At 37.0% G+C, this 26,682-nt stretch overlaps 1 protein-coding gene across 1 annotated transcript in view; it reads right to left on the bottom strand.

The window, feature by feature from the left end:
* SLIT3 (slit guidance ligand 3) overlaps positions 1-26,682 on the bottom strand; it is a 502,670-nt gene that overhangs the window by 14,958 nt on the left and 461,030 nt on the right. Inside the window, exons 29-32 of the mRNA XM_070934106.1 lie at positions 23,550-23,643; positions 18,475-18,612; positions 4,436-4,676; positions 1,878-2,008 (exon numbers count right to left, since the gene is read on the bottom strand). Coding sequence (XP_070790207.1) covers positions 1,878-2,008; positions 4,436-4,676; positions 18,475-18,612; positions 23,550-23,643 — 604 coding nt within the window. The remainder of the gene's footprint in view (positions 1-1,877; positions 2,009-4,435; positions 4,677-18,474; positions 18,613-23,549; positions 23,644-26,682) is intronic.

Below are 26,682 nucleotides of genomic sequence, written 5' to 3'. Positions count from 1 at the left end.
CTACATTCATGAAATGTTTTGGGAAGACTCTGTTGTCATCTTCTATTCATAGCACAACAAAATTGTTTTGCACTTTTTGACTTTTTTCTTAGCATTTATAAAACTATGTTAAAGAGGGAAACCAGAATAATTGGTGAATGGCCTCTGGGTAAGGCATTGCTAGGAACTGTTCATCAAAATGTGTCCCTCGTGTGGCTGAGAATTTGCTGCATACTTGACTTTCCTATAGCTGTAAAAAGTTGGATATGATATACATTTTTTATGATTTGCTTTTCACTGCTGATCCCTTTTCTCCTTCCATGACTGCTATATGATTTGTTATATATTTTTACTGTGGGGTGAGCCACTCTGGGTTTAAGAGCCACAGATGGTACAGTGTGCATTTGTACCAGTAGAGTTGGATATACTTATTTTAAAAAAAAAAAAAAAAAAAAAAAACAGAAATGAAACAAACCACACACTATTCTGAACTGGGCTTTTCTCCATTAACCTATTATAAAGAGGTTGGAAAATGTGCATAACTCATTCACATGTGTGTAGGAGAACAATCAATTTGTTTTGGTGAGTAGGAATGACCTGCACCAAGTCTGCGTCAAGAAAATATTTTTAATTGTACCAAGTAATAGCTTTGATATTTTTTTTTTTTTAAAAATGCATTCATTCTGATGTAGCTTGGCTTCCTTTACTACAATTTGCTCTATAGACATCTTCGGCAGCGCACATGCTGTTTATGACAGTAGCAGCAGGCAATCTGGGGAAGAAGCCAGGTGGTAAATTCATGATTTATCAACTGCCTTGTGCCCCAAAGGAAACACAATTCAGCCACCCAATAAAAAGAAATACTAGACAATGTGATGCACAATTAAGGGTGTCATAATCATCTAAAAACGACTGACATGAACTAGTCTATTTCTCTACAGGAAATAGATTTGGATTAACTATTTGGTATAATTTCCTATAAGAATTGCCAATGGGGAGACGGTGTGTTTGGTTGTTTCATTGTGTTATGTCTTCCTTTACTGGAGGCTGTCAAACAAATGTTGGGAAGCTATTTATCCAAAGTGCTTTAACATGCATCAAGTGGTGAGTTGGGTTAGATGACTTTTGAGATCTGTCAGCCCTGGAGGCCATCTTCAGGGCTGCCACACTTGCTGTGGGAAACTGGGAGTGGAGATTGCAAGCAGTTGCAGGGATATCTAGCCATAATAACATTCTTTTCTCTGAGAGTCAAGGACATTCTGCCCTTCACCTGGAATGGCATGACTGGGAGACATCTCCAGTTGGGACGGTGCATTCATTGGACCATGTGATGGACATGTGAGTGCAGGGGGAAGGGATTTGAACTTTCTTTTGGGTGGGGAAAACCTGGAAGCTTTCAGATTCAGGTTTTCCCCAGATGTGCCAATATGACATCTCTAATATAATGTAACTTTGAGGAACTTCTAGCCTTGGAGTCTTCTTTCATTGGGGGTGTTACTTGGAACCCTGACAAGATCTTTTCAATTCTCTGATTCTTGGATTCTATGAATTCAACTGAAAACAATTAGTATCTAAAGCTTTGTTCGAAAATGATGATGAGGAAAGAATCAAAATGTCTCCTTAGAACAAAACTGAGCTCATAGAGTAATACAAGATTGGTGAAACAATTAAGTGAAGGTTATTTATTTTATTTATTTTTCACTTTGATTATTGAGGATGGATGGCTTGGTGGGTGGGGATTGTTTCTATTGCTAACTTTTCACACTGCCTCTTGCTCTAGAATCTAGTAAAAGCAGATTTCCAAGGCAGAGAACATATACAGTCTAAAATGGTAAATTATATTAATCTTATTAATATAGTGCTGGATTTTTTACTAATTCTAAGTCAGTCAGACTTACCTGTATATAGTTGTAGGTGGAGCATTCACTGTGTCATAGATAAGTCTCACATGCCCTTGATACAATTCTAAAGCCAGGGGATCATTATCCCCTTTGTATAATAAGATGCCATTGTCCTTATCAGTTGCTACCTTTAAACAGAAGAAAAAGAAAATTAATAATGATATAAAAGCAAGCAAATATGTACATTCCTATATTGTTAACTACATTTTTTAAAAATTTGAAATTAATTCCAAATTTGCCCCATTGTTATTAAGTGATGAGAATTGGTCTATGGCTTTCCAAAGACATATCCTTGGTATACCACAAATACTAGGATGTAAGTTACAGTTACTGTGATGCAAATTATAACTTTCTCAGTTTCCTTAATATAAGTGCTCACATTTAATAAATGGAATACTGAGATTCCTTAGTCATGTCAGAAAGATCATTGGAATACTGGATTATGGAGTGTGCTTGTCTCAGATAAATACCCATCAATTCAGTTTTGAAGAGAGTTATGAGCATATAAAGATGACATGTTGAGTGACTGCAGTGCAGCAGTGACTAAGCTGGAAACTCTGTCTTTGTGTGTTTTATGGTTCATCTTTTCCACCCGAAAAACTTGTGCACTAGCTAGCTGAGCTGTTGTAAAAGATGTAACTCAAATATAGTTTTCCAACATGTATCTGGTAACTTTAAATAATCCCCGGTGTTACTTGTGAAAGAACTTTCTTCCCCAATTATAAGAGATTTAGGGCAACATAATACCTTTCTAAAAACTTTATTGACACATACACTCCTTATAAAAACAGCCGCCTTACTGAAAGTTATAGTTTATACAGTCTGCCCAAAAGGAAAGACTAGGTGTGTTTATGTGTGGTGAGTTATAACACATTAAATCTTATAAAAATAAGAATAATAAAATAACCCTCTCCCAATATAGATTCTCTTTTTGTGTGCTTTAAAGTCAGTCTTGATTCCTGCTGACTGCCTGAGCAAGTCCCTGTAGTTGTTTTGACAAAAATTCAGAACTGGTTTGCCCTTGCTTGCTTCCTAGCACTAAGAGAGAAGGTCTGGCCCAATGTCATCCAGCTTGGGAGCCTAAGGTGAGTCTAGAACTCACACTTTTCTGGTTTCCAGCCTGATGCCATAATCATTACACCAAACTGTCTCCAAGAAAGATATTAGTAATATTTAAATAGGATTGAGAGTTCAGTGAAAAAGAAGTGATTTTTAGAGATCTTTGACTAAATGCCACAAAGTTGAAGTCACAAAATGAGAGGACCATCTTATCGATGTCCCTATAACATCAGATACCTTCCAGAGATGTTCCCATAGGATGGATACATTCAATTTTGGGAAGGTTGTGTATATAAGACTGACAGAGACTGAATGATATGAATGCGAACAAGTGTTGTACATGTTTTGAAAATGATTCATAAGAAATGGTTTGGGTTTGTAAGAACAAAAAATTGCTATGTTATTTTTTTAAAAAATCAGCCTATCTTCCAGTTATATCTGTCCTCTATATATTATGGCTGTGTTAAAACAGCAAAATAAGTAATACTTATTTTATAGAATAAAGTAATGTTTTACTTTACAAAATATTTTACAAAATAAGTAATAAGTATACTATATAAATGTTATAAAAATCGTATTTAAAAGAAAAGTTTTTCCAAGCTTGTAAGCTGAAATTTATTTATCAGCTTTCCTTTCATTAGGAAAGGCTTCTGAATCCTGTTTCAAAAGATGCTTACTTAAAACTAATTTTTTCATAAGAGTGGCAATTAACTACCAGATGGAGAAGCAATGTTTTAACTGGAAAATAAGCTTTGAGAACACCATCTGTGTGAAATTCATGTAGTAAACAAGTCTGGCTTTCATATTATCATCCAAAATTCATTTTTATCAGAATTATTTTTTGAAATAAATCTAAAATGTGAACTATGTAAACTGTCCTGAGGTCATAACTCATGTGATATATTTTACTCTTTTATACATGCAGAACTAGGGAAAAGTGTAAAGAAAGATCTTTTAAAAAAACAAAATAAGATCATCTGTCTTCTTTCTGTATTTTGGAGAAAAGTCTTGATGAGGCAAAAAATAGATTTCTTACACTAAGAGTTGTATAGGCTGCATTGTAAAATGGAGCAGATTGATTTAATAAGCTGCTAAAAATATGAGTTATTACAGGTGATTTCTTTTTTCTTTTTTTACCAGCAAAGTGAAGTATGTAACTGTCCTTTGATCAAGGACTGTGTGTGTAGCTTTGAGTGGCATATCAGAGGCTGTACGAACAATAAATAACTTAATCTTATTCAATTGATATGGTTATTTCCAACATATTTAATAATGTTATCTTTTGGTTACACTACAAAATCCAATTCTGGAGTATTTAGGATTTGAGGGACTGAATGAAACCCTAAGGTTTTAAGTTGTGTACATCTTTCATATTAATTAATTAATTTATTTGGGTTGCACATCGGGGATGAATGTAATGCTTTCATTGACCTTTGCATAAGCTCTTTGCAATAACTGGGTTGAGAAAGGTTTATAATATTATCTGTATAACTTACTTGAAGTGAGATGTTTGCTTGAGGACGAATTTTAGCTGGTGGAAGCTCAACGTAGGAATCCTTCCCAACAAAATTGACAGTAATGAGTTTCTCACACTTCTGGCCAGCAAAACCTGCCAGGCAACGGCAGACTGGTTCCTGCTGCACAACAATACATTGCGCTCCATTTTGGCATTCATAATAATCACAAGGGCTGGTTTGGAGGAGAACCATAGGTGGTGGATTTTCACAGAAGAGTCCACTTGAAAAATAGAAAATGGTCAATGTTGATTTGAGGCCCAAAAGCATTAAACAGAAGTTTAGTGATATGTGGTTTTACATAAATATCTTTTGCTGCTGTAGGATACTTCAAGTTGACAAATATTGGTCCAAACTTTAACATTTCCAATGAACATTTCAATATTTTCGGGGATTCTAAGAACATCTGCATATGGAACAGCTATATCACAATAGCTACTACCTGATTTTGAAGAAAACATTTTGTACTAGTGAAGAAATGTTCTAGGGAAAAACTATATGTTTATTACTGTAATTTATTCAATTTCTATAGCTACCCATCTCAAACAAGTGATTCTATGTGGTGAACAATCATATTGTAAGGATAACATATTCATTTTATATGAAAGCGTAAAAATAATAAAGAATATATAAGGAAACTTTACATATTAATAATTTCTTATATACTAACAGTCCTCCAATTTTCCTGTATCTTGTAGTAGAAAACTTTCCATTCACTTGTGTCTTGACCAAACCAGAAAGGACAAAAATTGGTCTTCTAAAATAATGGTTACATTAAACAATGTATCTTGATTATTTCACCATGAAACATTCAGTTAAGGTAGAGGAGTCTCCCTTTCCCTTCCAGATATATTGTAATTCTTTAAAAACCAGCCAAACTGCCATTATTCCCAATCTATCTGGAGGACATCAGATAAAGAAAGTTTGAATGAATGTGACCTTTATAAGAAAAAAAAAAACCCTAATATTTCAAAGCTAAACTATGTATTTCAAAAAAAATTCTTTAAAAATAAGACAGTCCTGAAATAAAGTAAAATAAAACCCTATGTGGAATATTTTAATTTTTCAATGAAAACAAACAGTTCTTTCTTATCAGTGTTTCTTAAACATGGGCTATGCAGTTATACACTTTTCTACTTTAGAAATACAACTCATTTTTAATTTGTTCTTTTTTGACTTTCTTATATCCATATTTTTCTTTTACTCTGATCAAAAACTGATCAGACAATGTGAAACATGAATCTGACTCTTTTTTGCCCCAGTAACATCTGGACTTTTTTTTAAAATCAGTATTAACCATACATCTTGTGCTGACAATGTTGATATTCAAGAAAAAAAATAGCTACAGCAAGAAGTTTGAGACTGGAAATGTTGCATGGGATGAGGTCTTAAATAGTGTTGCCATCGTTCCAAAGGGATTTCCTACATTGGGGGTGTCAAACTCGTGGTGTTATGTTGTCATCAAGTGACGTATCACAATTCCCCCCCTTCACTAAACCGGGGGTGAGCATGGCCAGCGTGTAACGCATCCGGTCCATAGGCCGTGAATTTGACATCACTACCCTACATTATATTTTCAAGAGAAAGTAAGTTTTTATTTTAACTTTCAAGAAAGGTATGGTATACCTCCACTATGTTTGCATGTGTACCAGGCTGTAGACCGGAGCTTGGGGACCTCAGTTCTAAAGGAGACTTTATAATAATATTTACACTGTTTCATTCTTTTCTGCCTTAATGCTTTCACTTCTCTGAATTCCTTTTCCAAGTAGTTTTCTAGTCATTGGTAGGCCAGTGGTGAACACTATAATAAAAATACATTATTGCTGGATGAAAATGTGCAAAGAACAACTGTATTCATTTATGAACAGGTGACCTGGATTATTCTTACTGTACATTAATATTCTGTGCTGCCATATTCATCCAATTTTCAAATCCTCCAAATGGAACATGTTAATCAGGCAATGGTAAAGTTGAAAAGAGAAAGCCTATTTTTTTTTACTAAGTTTTTAAACAAAAGCTTTCCAAAACTAGCCAATCAATGTGCACAGCATAATGAGCAAATCATTACAGGTAGTCCTCAATTTACAATCAGTCACTTAGCAACCGTTCAAAGTTATGAAAGACTCCTCAGTATTTATGGCTTAGAGTCAAAGTTCTGATGGCCATCTGAGGCACATGGCAACCGGCCTGCATTTACCGTTGTTTGCAATATCCCACAATCATGTGATCATGATTTATGTTTTTTATGGGAAACTGGCCCCTTGCAGATAGTAGATTTGCCTAATGACTCTGCACTCGCTTAATGACCATGGATTTTCTTAACAGCTGATGCAAAAAAAAAAAGTCATAAAATTGGGTCAGTCATGCGATGATCTGCTTTAATGATTGGTACAATTTACGACCATAATTCCAGGCTCAATTATGGTTGTAAGTCAATACAACCTATAACTTATTCTAATCATTTTGAATCATTACAATTTTGGAATGATTAACGTAATCAAAATCACGCCATTTCATCTGAAAGATACAAAGCAGTGGTGCGTTGCTCCTGGTTCAGTCCGGTTCTATAGAACTGGTAGTAAAACCAGCGGGAGGCTTCACCCTCCCACCACGATGTCATCATGGGTGATTTGCATATGCGCAGAAGCTCCCGCTGCGAACCGGTAGTAAAGGTAAGTGGAACTCGCCCCTGATACAAAGCATATGTGTTTCCCGGTGAGGCATTTTATTGTGAAAAATATAGGAGTGTAAACCAACAACCAGTAGCGCTCACATTTTTGGTTCTGCACTAGGAGAACCAGTTGTTAACCTATGTGAAGCCCACCTCTGGGTACTGCAACCTTCTCTAACTTGGTGACATTGGACTAACTTTTCCAGTCATGGGAAATCATCAAATTGGGAAAAGGAAAGACAGTAAAATGCTAGAAAAAAATCTTCTTCCCAGTTTGTATAGCTTGTTATATCTGCTGGAATTTGTGGTGGTCAACATAGACCAATCACCTAGTTCCTTGTTAGCTACCAGAGTTCTTTGCATAAGGAGTATGCAGGATGCAAGCAGGAAGCAAAGGTCAGGTTTAAGCTATCTACTCTGGTTATTTTGTTTTTAATATGCCATTGAAAATCCTTGATTTTAAATCTTATTACGTTTTGTAACTTTATCTTAAATATAACAATAAACTTGCTATCTGGTTTGTCCAACCAGGAAACTTCATTACATACCAATCAATAGGCCTGCAATTGATTTACTGTTATAATACATGCTCCTTTGAGAGCATTTTTTCTTTTTTTTCAAGCCAAAAAGGTGAGTAAATTAAGTGAGTAAATACTTGTTTCCCAGATGATTATAATTACACAATCCTGAACATGTAAATGAATTTTGTGATTTTAATGTTAACTATTCCCTTATATAGAATTGTGATTTGAACATTTATAGAGCAACTCAAAGAAACTGCTATGGATAAAAACGGCCCTAGCTATGTTTTAGTAACCCCACATTTCCCTTCACCAAGTTGGTCTGTGCTATCTTATCATGATGGGGAGGGAGGTATTCCTGAGTGGCATACATGAAGAACATTGAGAGTGTATGCCACGAGTATAGATTCCCAGCAGGATTAACCAAGGCACAAAGGTCATTCCAGCTGCCTAGTTAAAGGAAGCAGGCATCTATATTAGTTAGAAATATACTGTAGATCTGTATATAAGAAGGTGCCAGAGGTGGACGATCATCTTAGTGACAATGGCAAAAGCCATGGTAAACCACCCCTGTAGGACAACCACATGAACAAATTAACTATTGACATAATCCTGGATGAGGGGATCCCTCAAGTCAGATGGCACTCAATATGCTACCAAGGAAGATCTGAGGAACTTTCAGAGTACTAATGGTGTTTATAACAAGGCTTGATTAAAGCTTTTAGGAGTTGTTGATATTGTTGTTGTTGATGTTATCATACATGAAAAGAAAATCTGGAGCCGCAAAAACAGAATTGCAATGGGAGCATTGACCCATAAGAAACCTGAACATAGGAAAGATTAAAACAATGAAAGATGAAATGAAATGACTACAAATTTACATCTTAGGCACCAGTGAATTAAGATGGACTGGAACGGCACACTTTCAGAAGATCACGCTGTTTATTATTCAGGAGATGAAAAAAAAAAAGGAACAGCATTATTAGGAATTGTAACTTAGGACAGGTATACCAAGAATAGTACTTGGCTACAGTGCAATCAATGACGGAATAATATCAATTAAACTTCGCAGACAACTCTTTAATACGATTATCATCTAGGTTTGTGCTCCATCCATTGATGCAGAAGAAAAGAGCTTGGTTGGAAATTAAGGTGGAGAACAACTTATCAATTTCTACCACTCCAATGGTTTCTTCATAGCTGTCTTTAAGCAACCAAATGGATGCCTGTATGCATACACATTACTAGATGGAGTACATAGAAAACAAATTTGCTATTTTATTGCTTAAAGGAGGTACAGGCTCTCAATTATGCACCAGGACATAGCCAGGTGCTGACAGTGGAAAAGATCACACACTGCTCATTTACAAATTTCAAGTTTAACTAAAGGAGAAGAGGAAAGTCAACTAGTTTCTATGATATAATACTGAGCACATATCTACTGGTTTTATGGAGATTGTCAGGAATCACTTTGAAGTCCTAAAACTCATTAATAGAGAACTATAGGTACCATGGAATGTACTTAAAGAAGTTGTGAAGGGTATATGTAAAACGTGATTGTTAAAAATCACCAAAAGAAGAAAGCAAAATGGCTGTGGGAATAAATTACAGAAATTGCCAAGAGAAGAGAAGCCAAGCCCACTAAATACAAAAATTTCAGGAAGCAACTTAATAAAGAATTTCAAAGGGATGTTACAAGAGACAAGAAGCAGTACGACAACAACAACTGTAAAGACACTGATTTTTTATTTATTTTTATTTTGTTTCAATTTGTATACCGCCCTTCTCCAGCAGGACTCAGGACGGTGAACAGCCAGAATAAAAACAGAACATACAAAATTTAAAAACAGTTTAAAATAATTAAATATTTTTGGCTGCAATTTAAAACAAACCCAATTAAAATCAGTTAAATTTAACCAAAAACTGTGGGATCCAGCCAGCCCGGCTAGGTGAAATAAATAAGTTTTCAGGGCCCGACGAAAAGTCCGGAGGTCTGGTATTGTACGTATCTCTGGGGGGAGGTTGTTCCAGAGGGTGGGTGCCGCCACAGAGAAGGCTCTCCACCTGGGGGTCGCCAGCCGACACTGTCTGGCGGACGGCACCCTGAGGAGGCCCTCTCTGTGCGAGCGTACTGGCCGGTGGGAGGCTATTGGTGGCAGAAGGCGGTCTCGTAGATACCCCGGCCCTAAGCCATGGGGCGCTTTAAGGGTGGTCACCACAGACCACCGGGAGCCAGTGCAACTCGCGCAGGAGAGGTGTCACATGGGGGCGCCCCGTCGCTCCCATAATCCCCCGCGCGGCCGCATTCTGGACCAGCTGGAGCCTCCGGGTGATGATGGGATGAGACATGGAAAAACAAGAAAAGGGTTTTAAAAAGACCTCTGGAAAAAGATCCAAATTCTGGGGAAAGAGTTGAAAGAGAAAATGATAAACTGCAGCAAGATGGATGGACTCATTTACAGTAGTGATAGTGATGAGTGCAGTTTTGGAAGAGTTGAAAGGCCATTTTAAGGACAGTTCTTCATGGAGCAAATATATCTATGTGACCAGTAATAGTCAACATGTCATCAATCAATCAGTCACAATGATGATGATAATGATGATAATATTAATCTTACCCAATGTGAAAGCGGTTTTACAGATCTAGGTTTCATTTACAAATATCATAAAAATTGTTAGAGACACTTTTTGTACTTTTAACAAAAAGAATTTCAATTTGACATCTGTTGCCAGCTTGACTGGAAAGCTTATAGCTACAAATTTGTGTTATATACTGTGGAATATTCTATCTTTACTTAAATGATTGCTGCTCAGATTCCTTATTGCTCAATATCACAAGGGGAAAAGTTTTGAAATAGCTACACAAGAAAAAATAAAATATTACGAGAGTTGAGCATATATAATATATGGATTTTTTTGCCAGTGACATCTATCATTAAAACAGTGGATTGTTAAAGAGAGAGGCAATGGTTTCTAGGGTTTCTTGAATTTCAGAAAGAGTTCATTAAACATATGCATACGCAGAGACAGATAGAATAAATGTTTGGAAAGCAGAGGACAAAGATAATAATTATTTGAAAAAGTGTCTAGATTAATAAAATAAATATCCCTAGATTGTCTGCACAGTAGCTAATCTATAACAAATGACTGTACTACTGATCTGTGAAGCATAAACTGAGATCTACTAAAGTGTGATTTAAGTGAAAATATAGTAATATTTTTGCATGACAGTTCTATAAACTTGGCTGCCAATTGCTTGATCTTCATTTTTCTTTAAGACCGGGAAATTTCCACACTGAGGTGTGGAAATTGAGGAGGTCCAAGTTAGAAGGAACAATAGATATAAGATAACAAATGCATTAGTTTGCTTTGAGCCTAGGCAAAGAGAAATTCAGACTACTTCCCCTATGAAGTATGTGGTCAGATTTGTGGGAATCTGTTACTGTAGCCCTGCTTAATAAACTACAGTACCCTTGTGGAATCTGCTTCCTGAACTGTAGGGCTGACAGATGTATATTGGGCAATATATATACATCTCTGCTTATATGACTTGAGTGAAAAATGGGGGAAAACCAGGTTAATCATGAGAATCTAATGTCAAGCTTTGTTTGGTCCACAGTTGTAGTCAGACCTATGATAGATCTATAAGCATAAGTCTAACTCCTATGCCTATATCTATAAGTATTATACCTATAGAAATATACCTCTATAACGATCTCTATCTCTATATACGTATAGCAATAGCACTTAGACTTATATACCACTTCACAGTTTAAAGGCCTCTCTATATGGTTTACAGAGGCAGCATATTGCACCCCCCCCCCCCGAACAATCTGGGTCCTCATTTTATCCACCTCGGAAGGATGGAAGACTGAGTCATACACACACACACACACACACACACACACACACACACACACACACACACTATACATACATACATACATACATACATACATACGTGTGTGTGTGTGTGTGTGTGTGTGTGTGTGGTGTGTTAGAAGAAACAGTAGAGGTTTAAAGTTGGACGGATAACTAGTATTCTGGTGTGAACCTGAAGCTTCTTGCAGAAGATTCCATAAATTTAGAAGTAATTATTACTCATGGCCAATAGACAAGAGGCTGTCTTATTATTTATTATCCCCATAACTATATTTCTTAAAAGAAGAATGCAGTCTACACTTGTTGAGATGGCACTAGTTTTCACTCTTGAACAGACTGACCTCTGTAGTATATATAAAAAAATATGAAAACAGCATTGGAGAAATAAAAATAAACGATAATTTAAAATAGATGAACATTGTAACATGTGAGCAAACAAGGTCTGGTTATTTCTTACTCTGTAGTTTTTAAGCTAAATTTACTACCACTGATTTCAGATAATAAATAATCTCACTTTCCATTCCCATGCCAACCAATCCCTTTCTTTCATTTAAACTATCGCTACACTCTTTTACAAATGAGTTATAATTGATTTTATATGTATAGATGTCATAGAATTCAACTCTGTGCTACAAGAGGGGATAATCTGCCAGTAAAACCCAGAAGGTCAGTTTTAGGAAAATATAATTTTAGAAACATTTTATTAGTAGCATTTTAATTTTTGGTTTAAACATCTATGCTAAAGAATAATTATTATTTTTTTATTTGATTTATATGCCGTCCTTCTCTGGAGACTCAGTGCGGCTTACACTGCGTTAAGCAATAATTGCTTATTAATTACTATCTATCACTTTCCCAAGATATTTCATAACTGCATAACTAAGCTTATCCTATGATATCCTCAATGTAGCTTTTCCCTGAGCTAATTGAAGCTGGAAAAACTGTGATTTGTATAATGAGGGTCAACCTATTCTTCAAAGAACCTGAAGGTAGTACAAGAAGCAATGGATGGAAACTAATCAAGGAGAGAACCAACCTAGAAATAAGGAGAAATTTCATGACAGTGAGAACAATTAATCAGTGGAACGACTTCAATTAAAAAGTTGTGGGTGCTCCATCACTGAAGATTTTTAAGAAGAGATTGGACAACCATTTGTCTGAAATGGTATAGGATCTCCTCCTTGAGCAAGAGATTGGACTAGAAGACCACCAAGGTCACTTCTAGCTTTGTTATTCTGTTAAAGCACCTAGTGCAGGGGTCAGCAACCTTAAACACTCAAAGAGCCATTTGGACCTGTTTCCCACAGAAAAGAAAACACCAGGAGCCACAAAACCCTTCCCGTGCCTGACTATTTCCTGGGCCACAGAACTAGCATATGTAGTGAAGTAAACGTTGTGTTTTCTTCTGATGCTTTTTTTCCCTTGGATTTATCCATGGTTGGCCTTCCGGGGGTTGAAAAGCTCAATAAATCATGTGCTGGTGGGTATCACACATTGGCGGTTGTGACACATATTTTGAGTGACGGAGCTACAGCAAAGAGATGAGGGAGCCACATAAAGCTCCAGAGCCACGGGCTGCTGACCCCAGATCTAGTGAGAAGAATTCTGACCTAGTATATGAGTTTAGATCTTTTCTCATGAATTAATATGTTAACTTACATTTCTATTTAAATATTTATTTATTTATTGCAACTGCAGAAGGTTTCTATGTGAATTTAGAGTCAAAGAACAAAATAGAAATAGGAAGGAAGCAATTTCAAAGTTACTGAATACAAAACAAAAAGTACTGTACACAGGCTGAGGAGATATAAATATTCAAACTATTAAGCCTTTTTTTTATAATGCCATATTTGTGCTATATTTCAGTTCTGTAGATTAAATCTAAACTAGTTTGTTCTTTTGCTTTTGTCCCTGATATATTTTGGGAGGATCATATTTAATTTCTGCATTTCTAACTCAAGGATGGCTGCAGACTGTCCTAAAAACAAATGTTTAACATGCCAGAGTCCCTGTTTTTGATACATATTATGTTCCTGCTACAAGGAAACTTTGTTCTTTAAACATCTGTTACTGGCAGATTATTTTTAAGAATGGCACATTTTCCAGGAACAAAACAATATGCCACCAGCAAGCAGGAATTTTTAGGAACATTGGCAAGTCTCACAAATATATCTATTTTTTTTTCTTTGCAATCAGAATAAAGTCAAGAGAAGATAGAAGGAAAAAACAGAGTAGACATGACCAATAAAGAAGTATATTTGTAGGTCAGGGTTGAAATGAGGGGTCCTTGGTTGTTTCCTTGCAGACGCTTCACTATCCAAACTAGGTAGCATCATCAGTGCTAGTGACTAGCACCGATGATGTTACCTACCATATTTTTTGGAGTATAAGATGCACCGGACTATAAGACGCACCTACCTTTTTTGCTGAGAAAAAGAAGAAAAAGAAATCTCCCTCTGCCTCTGAGCAATTTTGCCTCGTTACAGCAAACAGCCTGCTTTACTTTAATTTTTGTTTTCAGCATAGCTTGATTAGCACAAGGGGGAAAAAAATTTGCTCCAGTAATTTTCTTCCTTGCTGTAAGCAGCAGAGGCCTGCCCAAAACAGCTGAGAGTAAGACAGCTGAGAGTTGGGAGGCCGAGCCAATCAACTTGTGCTAATTAGGCTGTGCTGAAGCTAAAAGGAACTTTTTTTCTTGCTGTTTGCTGTAAGGAGGTAATTGCTGGGGGGGCAGAGGCCAAAGGGTGGGGGCCAGTGGGTAGGCAGGGCTACATTCGGTGTATAAGACGCACCTAAATTTTCACACTCCCCCCCTTTAGGGGGGAAAAAGGTGCATCTTATACTATGAAAAATACGGTAGTTTGGTAATTAAATGTCTGTAAGAAAACAACCAAGCTCAGACTACACCAAGGACCCCTCAGAATAGACATGACAGATTAAAATTCTGGTTCTTTTCTTGTATTTTATAATAACCAAAACTTTAAAATCAAGCCTTATAACACTATAAGAAACAACATTTGTTCTTCAAAATCATCTCTGCTAAACACACTAATGTAATAGAAGTATGTCATAAAGAACAAATGAATAGAAAAGAAGAAAAAAATTATAAGAAAACATGGATTCAGTGATCAAGACAAAGGTCGAAAATGCTTCTAAATCTTTTCAGATATTGTAATTTTTGTTTGTTTGTTTGCTTTCAGATGCTATTGCTCTCTTGCTGTGTGAATCTGTTTCAAGTACAGAAAATACCTTCCTGAAGAAAAGCAATAACTAGACAATGCACTTCCTGAAGCAATGATTAATGAATCATTTGGCAGAATAGCTTATCTTTGACATTCAGGGAGATTTCCCACATAGTGGGCCGATTGGCAACTGTCAGAGTTAAACTTCAGAGTGTTAAGTAATACCACAGAGATTGTATATATCAAAAGCAAAATACCATTATGACAACCAGACTCTCATCCAGGCTAATGAGGCAAAATCTCCCATATTGCTTATAAATTCAGCTTAAAGGTTGGGAATCTTTTCCATCTCTTAAAAGTAGTCAGCAAAGAAAACACAATGATTGTTTGGAAATGAGCATATTTGAATGGTGAGTTGCTGGGCTAACAACATCAATCAATCAATCAGTAGAATATCTGAAATATATACTTCTGTCCTGTAGCACAAGAGGCTGAGTATATACAGGATTGATTAGAAATCCTATGATAGTTATGTCCTTCCTGACCCCCTTTTTAACTTAAAAACAATGAATAAAGTAGGCCCAAAAATGTTTCACTATATGGGCTACCAGGGAATATATAATGAAATGAAGATGGCTCTGTGTAAGTGGAGCTGATAACCTCAGCAAAGACCAAGGAATCAAAGTTTGGGTTTTTTAAAAAATATCTCCAGATAAAGAACTGGTGAGATATCACCCATATGTACTCTGCATGCTGTTCTTCACAAGGACTCCTCAGAACAGTGATCTCCCACCAAGAGACAAATTGGCCAATTGCTTGCGAACATGGCAGAGACTTTTATAGGACAACTGAGTCACCAAACTTCCCTTTTAATTACTTTCAGAAATTGTCTAAAGCTATTAGAGACCTTTGGAATGACAGGTTTGAAAAGTCTTCATTGGGTGAGTTTATCATCAACTCTGAACAAAAGAAAAATTACAAGTTGAAGATCTTAAAGAATTAGAAATAAACAGCAAAAAGCTAAATAAGATATTGGTCTCAAAAGTTATAAATGAATTAAGGATCAAAATAAATTTGGAAAACTGACTTCTATTATTAGAATTAATTATTTGCTTCTCATAGGAAACAGACTTATTTTGGTTATCCTGGCAACTGAAAATCATAAAAAAAAAAAAGATAATTGATGATTTTAGAAACTGGACACTAGAGGAGACTAAAGATTCTAAGCAGAAAAAAGAAATTAAACAGTATATAAACCTGATGTCAGTTAATACTGGGATTAATGAGCCATGGTGAAGCATTGGTTAGAGTGCAGTACTGCAGGCTACTACTGCTGGCTGCCTGCAATTTGGCAGTTCAAATCTCCCCAGGCTCAAGGTTGACTCAGCCTTCCATCTTTCCGAGGTGGGTAAAATGAGGACCCAGATTGTTGGGGGCAATATGCTGACTCTGTAAACTGCTTAGAGAGGGCTATAAAGAACTGTAATGTGGTATATAAGTCTAAGTGCTATTGCTACCGCTATTACAGAATGACACAAACATTGAAACATTGGGAATATTAAAGGAGAATCTTTGAAGAATAGAGCGAGACGTTTGCAACCAGAATATCAACATTCTCAGTAATGGTGTCTGCTTCTATGGATAGACTATGTCTAAAACAAATCAATGAAGGAAATGACAAATGTGGAACAATTTTTATTGATAAGATAAAGTATAAAACATGGAAATAAAAATAAAAGGCAAGAGAATGATTTAGAAAAGAATGCTTTGCTGGATATGCAAATTAAACCTGCTAAAGTTTTAAAAATTAAAAGGGAAATACAAATGATAAATCAAGGAGATGACCTTAATCTTTATTGGATCTACAAAAGATGTTTTTCAAGCCATGAAAAAAAAAAAAAGAAGAATTAAAGATTCTTCAAATCCTACAGTAATTTTAAATTAAAGATTAAGACTGTCAGAAGTAAAAGGAAAAAAAGATATATAGTTGAACAAGGTTAAAATAAGACATTTTTTGCAATGTTCAAAAACGCTGACATAGATCTTTTGCTGACATCCGGATTGAAAAATGGATATTTTATGGATTTATTTATAGATAAGGGATGGGATATGGGATGAAGAGTTATCTATTTAACCTTATATGGGTGAAGTGTTACTAAATTTGTTTTTATTTGTTGTGATGAAAGTTGGAAGTCGCATCTTTATATATTGATTTTTCTTATTATTTCTTTTTTAATTATATTTTTCCTCCACTATTTCTACGTTTCCACATTCTTCTCTTTTTTTAAGTTTAGTGTGTATTAGTTTTTACAATTACAATTAAAATCCTTAATAAAATTATATTTAAAAAAATATTTAACTACAACATATTGTACACAGTGCCAGGGCAAGTATGAAGTTGGTAAATTTGAAGCATGAAGAAGAAATGAAACAATTATGGTTTAATAAATTCCTCTGCATATTACATATGAATGGGACCAATGATAGGATCAATATATGTACATCTGGCATTGAAAAACAAGAAACTGAGGGAAACTGAGTAGAAAGTAACCATCTGTTTGCAGTTGTTTCCTGAGGGGTAATCATAGGAATCTGCTGCAATAACAATATGAACAAAAAGCCTTATGGCATTTAAAAAACTAAGCCACACAGGACTTGTTTGCTTGTGCCTATTTATAGCGATGTTTGTACACATTTTAAACATATTTTCAGCATAATAAATCAATATTCAATGATTAGCATTACACCTAAAACATGTGATGCCTGACCTCCTTTGAAAATTAAATATTTTCTGAATATTATTTACATAGCAAAATGGCTAATCTTCAAAAGCATGATTTAACCTTACATTTGTTTCTTTAGGGGATGATAGGCTATTGGGGTGTGTGTGTGTGAGAAAGATTCCTGAGAAATGAACTGTACCAATTTGCAACTTCACACCCTCAAATACCCCAGAACATGCAATCATGCATGTGCGCACACTGACACACAGACACAGAGAGAAACACATACACACAAACTTTAAGCTCTGTCCCAAGTATACACACACACACACACACACACACACACACACACACACACACACATTAAAAACTTTCAACCCTGTCCTTTCTCTGTCAGTAATGGCTTCCTACAGCCTTTCAGCATGAAGATCAGGATGGCACCCAATCTTTTAGAAGTTGCCTATTTCTGATAGAGTATTATGGATGTAGAGAGCATCTTCAGAAAATGAGAATGCAAGTTTATATCCCAGGACAGAGACAAAAGAAGAAAAGAAGTTGAGGCAGAGATATAAAATGGAAGAATATACCACTTCAATAATATCTAACTATTTTTCACCATCTTAATTTATTTGCGTTATATTGTGTTATAGGAAGTCAGTTATTGTTTTGGCTTAGCATACTTATCTTAAACTGTAACTCTTATCAGACAATTGAATAATTCCATAATGAATCAAAAAAGCATTAAAAATCATATGCCACAGTATGCCTTTCAAAATGCACAGTAATCCTTTGAGTTTTAAAATTCCCAGTTTGATCTGCTAAGAATTAAGATACCTTAATTTGCTTAATTGCTTATTTTGTCCCTGACCTTTTCAAGGGCCTAAAAGAATAAAATAAGGAATATTTCTGACAAAAATTAACCGTCTCAGTAAATGGTGAACTGTTAGATACTGTCAAAAGGGCTGCTGAAGGATGAAGTCACCCTGAAGTAACATACTATGGTTCATAAATACCTCAGAGTAGATCAAGACATTATTCTTACCTAAATCCTTGAGGACAAATGCAGGTGTATCCATTTACAGCATCTACACACATGGCACCGTGGCGACATTTGTGTCCCCTGCAGTCATCATCATCTGTTTCACAGTGCTTTCCACTGTAGCCTGGTAAGCATTCACACCTGCAATAAGACCATTAAGGACTCCATTAATACAAAGTTGCATACTAGATTGTATCTCCAAAACCTGTTCACAGTATGCATGTATATGAAACAAATAGCCAACCCAAAATAAAATGGCACTTTAAGTCTTACACATCAGAGACGTGCATTAACTGGTATTTTTTTTCGTTTTTCCCAATGAGAGGAAAATGCTTTCTAGTTTATTTCCAACTAGAAAGGTTTGAAATGTGGTTGATAAAGTACAGAGCAGTGTCTTTCAGCCTTGTCAACTTGATATCTGGACTTCAACTCCCGAAATTCTCCTGCCAGCACATGCTCTTGGCTGAAACTTGGTTTTTAAAGTTACAGGCAGATCTCTCCGGAAAACTGGGCAGTCTCTCAAAATCTTCAACATGCTTTGGAATAGCCTGAATGTACAACATAAGCAGTGATGGGATTCAGCCAGTTCGCACCACTTCGGGAGAACCAGTTGTTAACTTTATGAGCAATTTGGTGAATTGGTTGTTGGAAGAAATCATTAGGGCAGAGTACCGGTTGTTAAATTGTTTGAATCCCACCACTGAACATAAGCCACATTTCAAGCCTCCCTGGAAAATAATGAACATATTCAGACAAGTGCAAAAGAAGTAGAGTTCCTATATTTAATATTTAACATATTTGGAAAAGGCACTTCCATATACTTTTGGGCTGTAGTTATAATGCTCTATCTTAAGAGTAAAAGATTGGAATAGAAAATGAGACAGAATTGCATCAAAGTTAAGACGTTCATATAAGTAGTAGAGTTTAACTAATAAGATCGTCTTATTGTGCAGCAGAGATGCAATGATTACATTTCATCAATCTGAGTGCATTACGTACAAAGAAAACATCTTTTAGGACCAGTTCAAGCATTACTAAAATCTAAATGGCTAAAAATGTGTGTGCATGTGTCTGAATGCAGCTGTATTAATAGACATTTTATTTAATGTATACTTCTCATAAATATACTAGAGATACATCAAAACTTAGAGCTGACATTAGAATAAAACTCTGCAATAATCAATGCAGGACATTTTTATTTTATATAATGATATAAATGTATCCTAATGCTAGCAAACGTTTATTACAAATTTCTGGTGAATTATTGAAAAGTTTTTTTTATAGTTTTGCAAAAAAGTCTTGCAAAAAAAAATTGGTATTTTTAAATCTCAAGGGGTCAGACACTAGACATTAATTTAAAGGGGAGTCAATTTCAGAGATCAGGAACTGTATGGGAAAAAATCCTCTAAAATGTGAAGAGGCTATTTTAATGGAAAGAAAAACTAACTGACCTTGATTGTACAATTTAGCTGATCTCAATGGAACATTAGTTATAATCTAGTGATTCAAATAATAAAGAATTTAAATGGATAATGTTCCTGATATAGAGATCTAAAAGTAGATATTATGATGTCAGGAAAGATCTAGGCTGCCTAAATTGCATTACAGGTATTCCTTGACTTATGATGACAATTGAGTCCAAAATTTCAGTTGTTGTGAGTTGTTTGTTAAGTGAGTTTTGCCCCATTTTATGACCTTTCTTGCCACAGTTAAGGGAATTATTGCATTATAAATTAGTAACCTGGTTGTTAAGTGAATCTGGCTTCCCCATTGACTTTGCTTGTCAGAAAGTTGCAAAAGATGATCACATGACCCTGGGACATAGCAACGGTCATAAGTATAAACCAGTGGCCAAGCATCTGAATTTTGATCAAATGATCATGGGGATACTTCAAAGATTATAGTTGTGAAAAATGGTCATAAGTCACTTTTTTCAGTGCTGTTGTAACTTTAAATTGTCACTAAATGAGGACTACCTGTACTGTAAATCCAAACAAGAGGATGGAGAGCAGAATTGGAAAGTTCTACCAATAAACTATAAATCCAGGCAGGACATCACCAAGTTCAAAGGTAATTATTTAAACTTTCTGAAGTTTGATACAAACAAATTTCCCTTCTACTGGAGATATCTTTAAATAAATCACTAAATTTAGATTTCAAATTCTTAGCTCAAATAAAATTGATTGTTCTACCATAATATTAAACTTATTTTTATGTCCTTATTCATTACTTTGTGATTTAAGGCCAGTTAGTTTTGAAGGAATTCAGCTGAATAGGCATTCAGGCCTTTGCCAGTTTTGCAGCTAAATTTTATTGAAGAAATCAAGTATTGGCTTGCCTCTCAATCTAACAGCATCATTATCTCATGATAAGATCATTCATGATTGGTCTCCGCACTGCTGGAATTCATCCACACTGGATTCCTTGCCAATCTACAAATATTCAGATCATCTCAGTTTGCATGAAATCTGTTCAAACTGAATTCCTGAACAATTGCTTCAACTATTGCTATTATAGTAGTTGCCGTTATTCTATACAACAACTCGTATCAGTTGCAGTTATTCCTCTATAACTTTGAATTGGAAAAAAAGGGGAGATTGTCTCTTATTAAATCCACAGAGGTGACTAGGTGGCTCAGTGGCTAAGACACTGAGCTTGTCGATCAGAAAGGTTGGCAGTTTGGCGATTCGAATCCCTAGTACAGGTCTCCTGCGTGAGCAGAGGGTTGGACTAGATGACCTCCAAGGTCCCTTCCAACTCTGTTACTGTAAATCCAAAGATTACTGTTTTTTAAAAGTTTTGAAACAGCATAGCAACCAATTCTAGCAATGTTTCAGGCATACTGGCAAGGAAATGGTGTTCATAATAATTTGCTGTGGGAGGAAATAGCAACATTTAATCCTCTTGCTTTATTGATCCCTGTTGCCCCAAATAAAGTGATGCAATAACAAATGATGCACACATCCTTATTGAAAGCTGCCATGGATCACATTTTTGACATATATTGGCTATTGTCATAACGATAGAACCACTACTTTTCTTGGAAGACAGCATTAAATCAACGCTTTAACTTTTGTCAGTAATTCCATGCTACAGAATAATAAAGTTTATTTATAACTGTGCTCTAACACATCGGGCAATTGGAACAACAGCTTCCTTCCCTGGAGAAATATATTAAATTAATGTACAGTATATATATATATATATATATATCTCACTGGAAGATTTCATGAAGAATTGTATGGAAAAAAGTTAGTTACATAACCGAAAATCTTAAATGTTAGAGCAATAGGGAATTGTGTTAAATTCTACCTCTGGTTACTTTAATTTCAGACCACTTCTATTGGTTTTGGCCTCAGGTTTATTGAAGGATCACAAACCTGAAGCCAAAACCAATATAAGTAGTCTGAAATGAAGGTAACCAGAAAATAGTGTTACAGCAGTCAATACTTTAATTTATTTCAGTTACTATTTTCTTCTCTCTTTTTTTTATTTTTCATTCCTGAATTTATGTGCTCCCTCTTCCTTTAATCATTGATGATCATGATTTTTTCAGATTTCCTTCATCCCTGGAAGTGATAAATCAGAAAGTAGCATCTCTTCCAAAGGAATAAGCTATAATGAGAGATAGCTCACTTCATCAGATACATAGACTGATATAGGATTTAAACTAGAAGGTCCACTTAGATTTATTAAAACTTTATTGCTTAATTAAGATAGAAGTTTTTATTAATGCTAATTCTAATCTACTTTAACAGCTGCTTTATGGAATCCCCAAATTTATTACCACGGGACACCTTTTGGCTCAAACCCAAATATCAAACCAAAGAAATTAAAGATAAAAAAGAAAAAAAATGTAGCTAAATCTAATTTATATTAGCACCTTTTATTATATCTCTATATTCTTGCAAACAGGGGTGAAATTCAGCAGGTTCTGACAAGTTCTGGAGAACTGGTAGCGGAAATTTTGAGTAGTTTGGAGAACTGGCAAATACCACCTCTGGCTGGCCGCAGAGTGGGGTGAGAATGGGGATTTTGCAGTATCCTTCCCCTGGAGTGGGGTGGGAATGGAGATTTTTGCACTATCCTTCCCCTGCCACGCTCACCATACCATGCCCGCCAAGCCATGCCCACAGAACCAGTAGTAAAAAAATTTGAATCCCACCACTGCTTGCAAACTATCTTTGCTTCCATTATTTTCATATACCAATTCATACAATGTCTTTTGTTCCAATTTTTTTTCAACTCTTTATTCTTTAAGAATTTCTTAACTCTGTCCAACATAACTTTGCCCTTCCCATTTCTATATTCAAATATTTATGTTGTGGTTTTTATTCTCATTCTCGCTACATGATCAGATGTCATCAATAAGCTTCTTTCATAATTGGTCAGTGATTTCTGAAACTAAGCAAAAGTTCTTCCTTAGAAAAGATCATTTCCAACAATACTTTAGATAACTCAACTATTTTTATTTCACTTTAGGAATAAAGTGGGGCTTCATCCTATTTCTTTTGTTTGGAAGCAAATCAAAAGTCATAATATATGCATTTTGGTTTTAGCAGCAAATCGTAACTATAAATTGGCATAAATGAAAACACTTTGGCAATTTAATAGGGACACAAAAAAAAGACCCCAACTGGGCATCCTCTGGGCAATGGTAATGTCACCAGTTGATCCTTTCACCACGGGAGTGTTTCAGTGCTTCTGACATGGAAGTATAATACAAAAAAAAAACATCTCCTCCTCCTACATTTTTTTTGTAACTGGCATTAAACTGAAATATAAGGAATCACACCTATTATTTGAACAACAAATTTAATAGCTATATTTGAAGAAGTACAATTAATGAATGGATATGCAGTTTACTTTTCCCCAGGCTTCCTGAATTACAGTGTGCAATGGGGAGAGATAATATGTTTATTAGTTTGGTCTGGAATAAGGGGTCCTTGGTGCACGCTCTGAATTTGGTTGTTTTCTTGCATAGAAAACACTGGAATGTGGCAATTAGTTAATAAAGTAACTCATTAGGATTCTGGCTTAATATACAATATTTTAACATAGAAATAGTACATACTTACTTATATTCTCTATCAAGAGAAATACATTTGGATTCATGTTTGCAAGGAGTTAGTTCAGGCACGCAATGGTTGATGACTTCATCACAGAGTTCTCCTGAAATAAAAATAAAATTAAGAGAGCTTTTAATATAAATTTAGTAGAAGTTTAGTTGCCTGAATGATAATTAGAACTGAGGAATGAAAAATGCTTATGAAGAAACTATTGAGGACAATGATACTACAACCCTTCTTTTTTTTAAAAAAAGAAATGAATGGCATACCCATGATTAAAACTTTTATTGTGGTTTAAGACTAGTCAATGCAGCAAAAATAAATAAATACACAAATATTGTACAAATAATGCATTGTATATGAAACATGTAATACTAGAAGATTTATTGAGGTCTTTATGAATGTTATGAATATTAATGTTGTCCTAAAACAAAATAAATAATTGTTTATCATCAGAAACACATTTAGAAATGCCCATATAACCCAAAATGAATACACTTATCTTTGATTGTTCCAAAGAGGGCAAAAACAGGAAATTTTTGCTAGAGGATATTATTATTTATTTATTTTTATTTTTATTTTTATTTTTGAATTTGTATACCGCCCTTCTCCCTGAGGACTCAGGGCGGTGAACAGCCAAATAAAAACATCAAATACAAATATTAAAATACAGTTAAAAATATATATATAAATTTGGCCCCATTAATTAAAACAATAAACAAAACAATTAAAAACACTTAAAAAGAATTAGGCCAGCCCGGCTTGTTGGAAAAGGAAGGTTTTAAGGGCACGGCGGAAGGCACTGAGGTCATGGATTCTCCTTATCTCTGGGGGCAGCTGATTCCAGAGGGTGGGAGCCCCCACAGAGAAGGCCCTCCCCCTGGGGGTCACCAGCCTGCATTGTTTGGCTGATGGCACCCCGAGGAGGCCCTCTCTGTGGGAGCGCACGGGTCGATGGGAGGTCGTCGGTGGCAGCAGGCGGTCTCGGAGATAGCTAGGCCCTATGCCATGGAGCGCTTTAAAGGTGATAACCAACACCTTGAAGCGCACCCGGAAGACCATTGGGAGCCAGTGCAGCTCGCGCAGGAGCGGTGTTACATGGGAGCGCCATGCTGCTCCCGTCACTACCCGCGCTGCTGCGTTCTGGACCAGTTGGAGCCTCCGGGTGCTCTTCAAGGGGAGCCCCATGTAGAGAGCGTTACAGTAATCAAGGCGAGAGGTCACGAGGGCATGAGTGACTGTGCACAGGGAATCCCGATCAAGAAAGGGCCGCAACTGGCGGATCAGGCGAACCTGATAAAAGGTCCCCCTGGTTACAGCCGTCAGATGTTCCTCCAAGGACAGCTGCGTATCCAGGAGGACTCCCAGATTGCGAGCCCTCTCTGTGGGGGCCAAAGACTCGCCCCCAATAGTCAGTGATGGAGTCAACTGACTATATCGGGATGCCGGGAACCACAGCCACTCAGTCTTGGAAGGGTTGAGCCTGAGCATGTTCCTCCCCATCCAGATCCGTACAGCCTCCAGGCACTGGGACATCACTTCAAGGGCATCATTGGGGTGGCCTGGGGTGGAGATGTACAGCTGAGTATCATCAGCGTACTGATGGTATCTCACCCCAAAGCCACGGATGATCTCGCCCAGCGGCTTCACATAAATGTTGAACAGGAGGGGCGAGAGGACCGACCCCTGAGGCACTCCACATATAAGAGGCCTCGAGGTCGACCTCTGCCCCCCTGCCAACACGAACTGCGACCGGTCGGAGAGAAAGAAGGAGAACCACCGTAGCACGGTACCCCCCATCCCCAACTCTTCCAACCGGTGCAGCATGATACCATGGTCGATGGTATCAAAAGCCGCTGAGAGGTCTAACAGGACCAGAACAGAGGAGCAACCCCTGTCCCGAGCCCTCCAGAGATCATCAACCAACGCGACCAATGCCGTTTCCGTGCTGTGCCCAGGCCTGAAACCAGACTGGAACGGATCCAGATAGGATGTTTCCTCCAGGAATTGCGGAAACTGTCGCGCGACCACACTCTCAACAACCTTCGCCAGAAAGCGAAGGTTGGAGACAGGACGATAGTTAGCCAATATTGCCGGATCCAGGGACAGCTTCTTGAGGAGAGGCCTCACCACCGCCTCTTTCAAGGCCGCGGGGAAGTGACCCTCACTCAATGAAGCGTTGATCACGCCCTGGAGCCAGCCTCGTGTAACCTCCCGGGAGGCCAGTACCAACCAGGAGGGACACGGGTCCAGTAAACATGTGGCCGCACTAAGTCTCCCCAAAATCCTGTCCACATCATCGGGAGTCACAGCATCAAACTCCTCCCAGATAACATTCTCAAGACTATTCCTCGTCGCCCTGCCCTGATCTACCCAGTCAGAGTCCAAGTCCCCCGGATCTGAGCGATTTTGTCATACAGGTATTGTCCGAAATCCTCCGCCCTGCCTTCCAAGGGATCCTCCCGCGCTCCCAGATGGACAGGGCTGCCGGACAGGGCTGCCGGACGATTCCCTGATGACGCAATAGAGGCGGAAAAGTAATTAAACTTTGCCGTCTTTATCGCCACTAGGTAGGTCTTAATGTGCGACCTTACCAGTGTTCGGTCAGATTCAGCGCGACTGGCCCTCCAACCGCTCTCTAGGCGTCTTTTCCGGCGTTTCATCTCCCTCAGCTCCTCGGTGAACCAAGGAGCCGCGAGGGATCGACAGCGGGTCAGAGGCGGCAAAGGCACGACTCGATCCAAGGCCCCACCAGCCGCCCGATCCCAGGCAGCTACCAGGTCCTCGGCCGAGTCGTGTGCCAGATCATCAGGAATTGACCCAAGCTCCCACTCAATTATAAATTGAGTGCCAAACTGTATCCAGAATTTTGTTTTTGCCTTGTTAGTTTGATTGTAACTGTGTCACATTCAGTGTTACAGGGCTTGTCTTAAAAAAACAACAACTCTATTAGCCAATTTTATATGTAATGTTTGACTTTCAGTGAACAAAAACCATCTCCATGTCAACTCCAATTATTACAGAAACCAGCCCAGTTGGACTCTACAAAAATTTCAATCAATATCTGAGAATAACAATACAGAGCCTAGTCTCAATCCTTGTGATTGCCAGTTTCTGTCTTACAGAAGCACTGGAGATATAG

Source organism: Pituophis catenifer, unplaced genomic scaffold (genome assembly GCF_029215685.1).
Source record: "Pituophis catenifer annectens isolate HBS135680 unplaced genomic scaffold, rPitCat1.0.hap2 SCAF_2, whole genome shotgun sequence".
Lineage (NCBI taxonomy): Eukaryota > Metazoa > Chordata > Lepidosauria > Squamata > Colubridae > Pituophis > Pituophis catenifer.
Note: the sequence above shows the minus strand (reverse complement) of the source record. Positions and strands in the feature narration are given on the sequence as shown.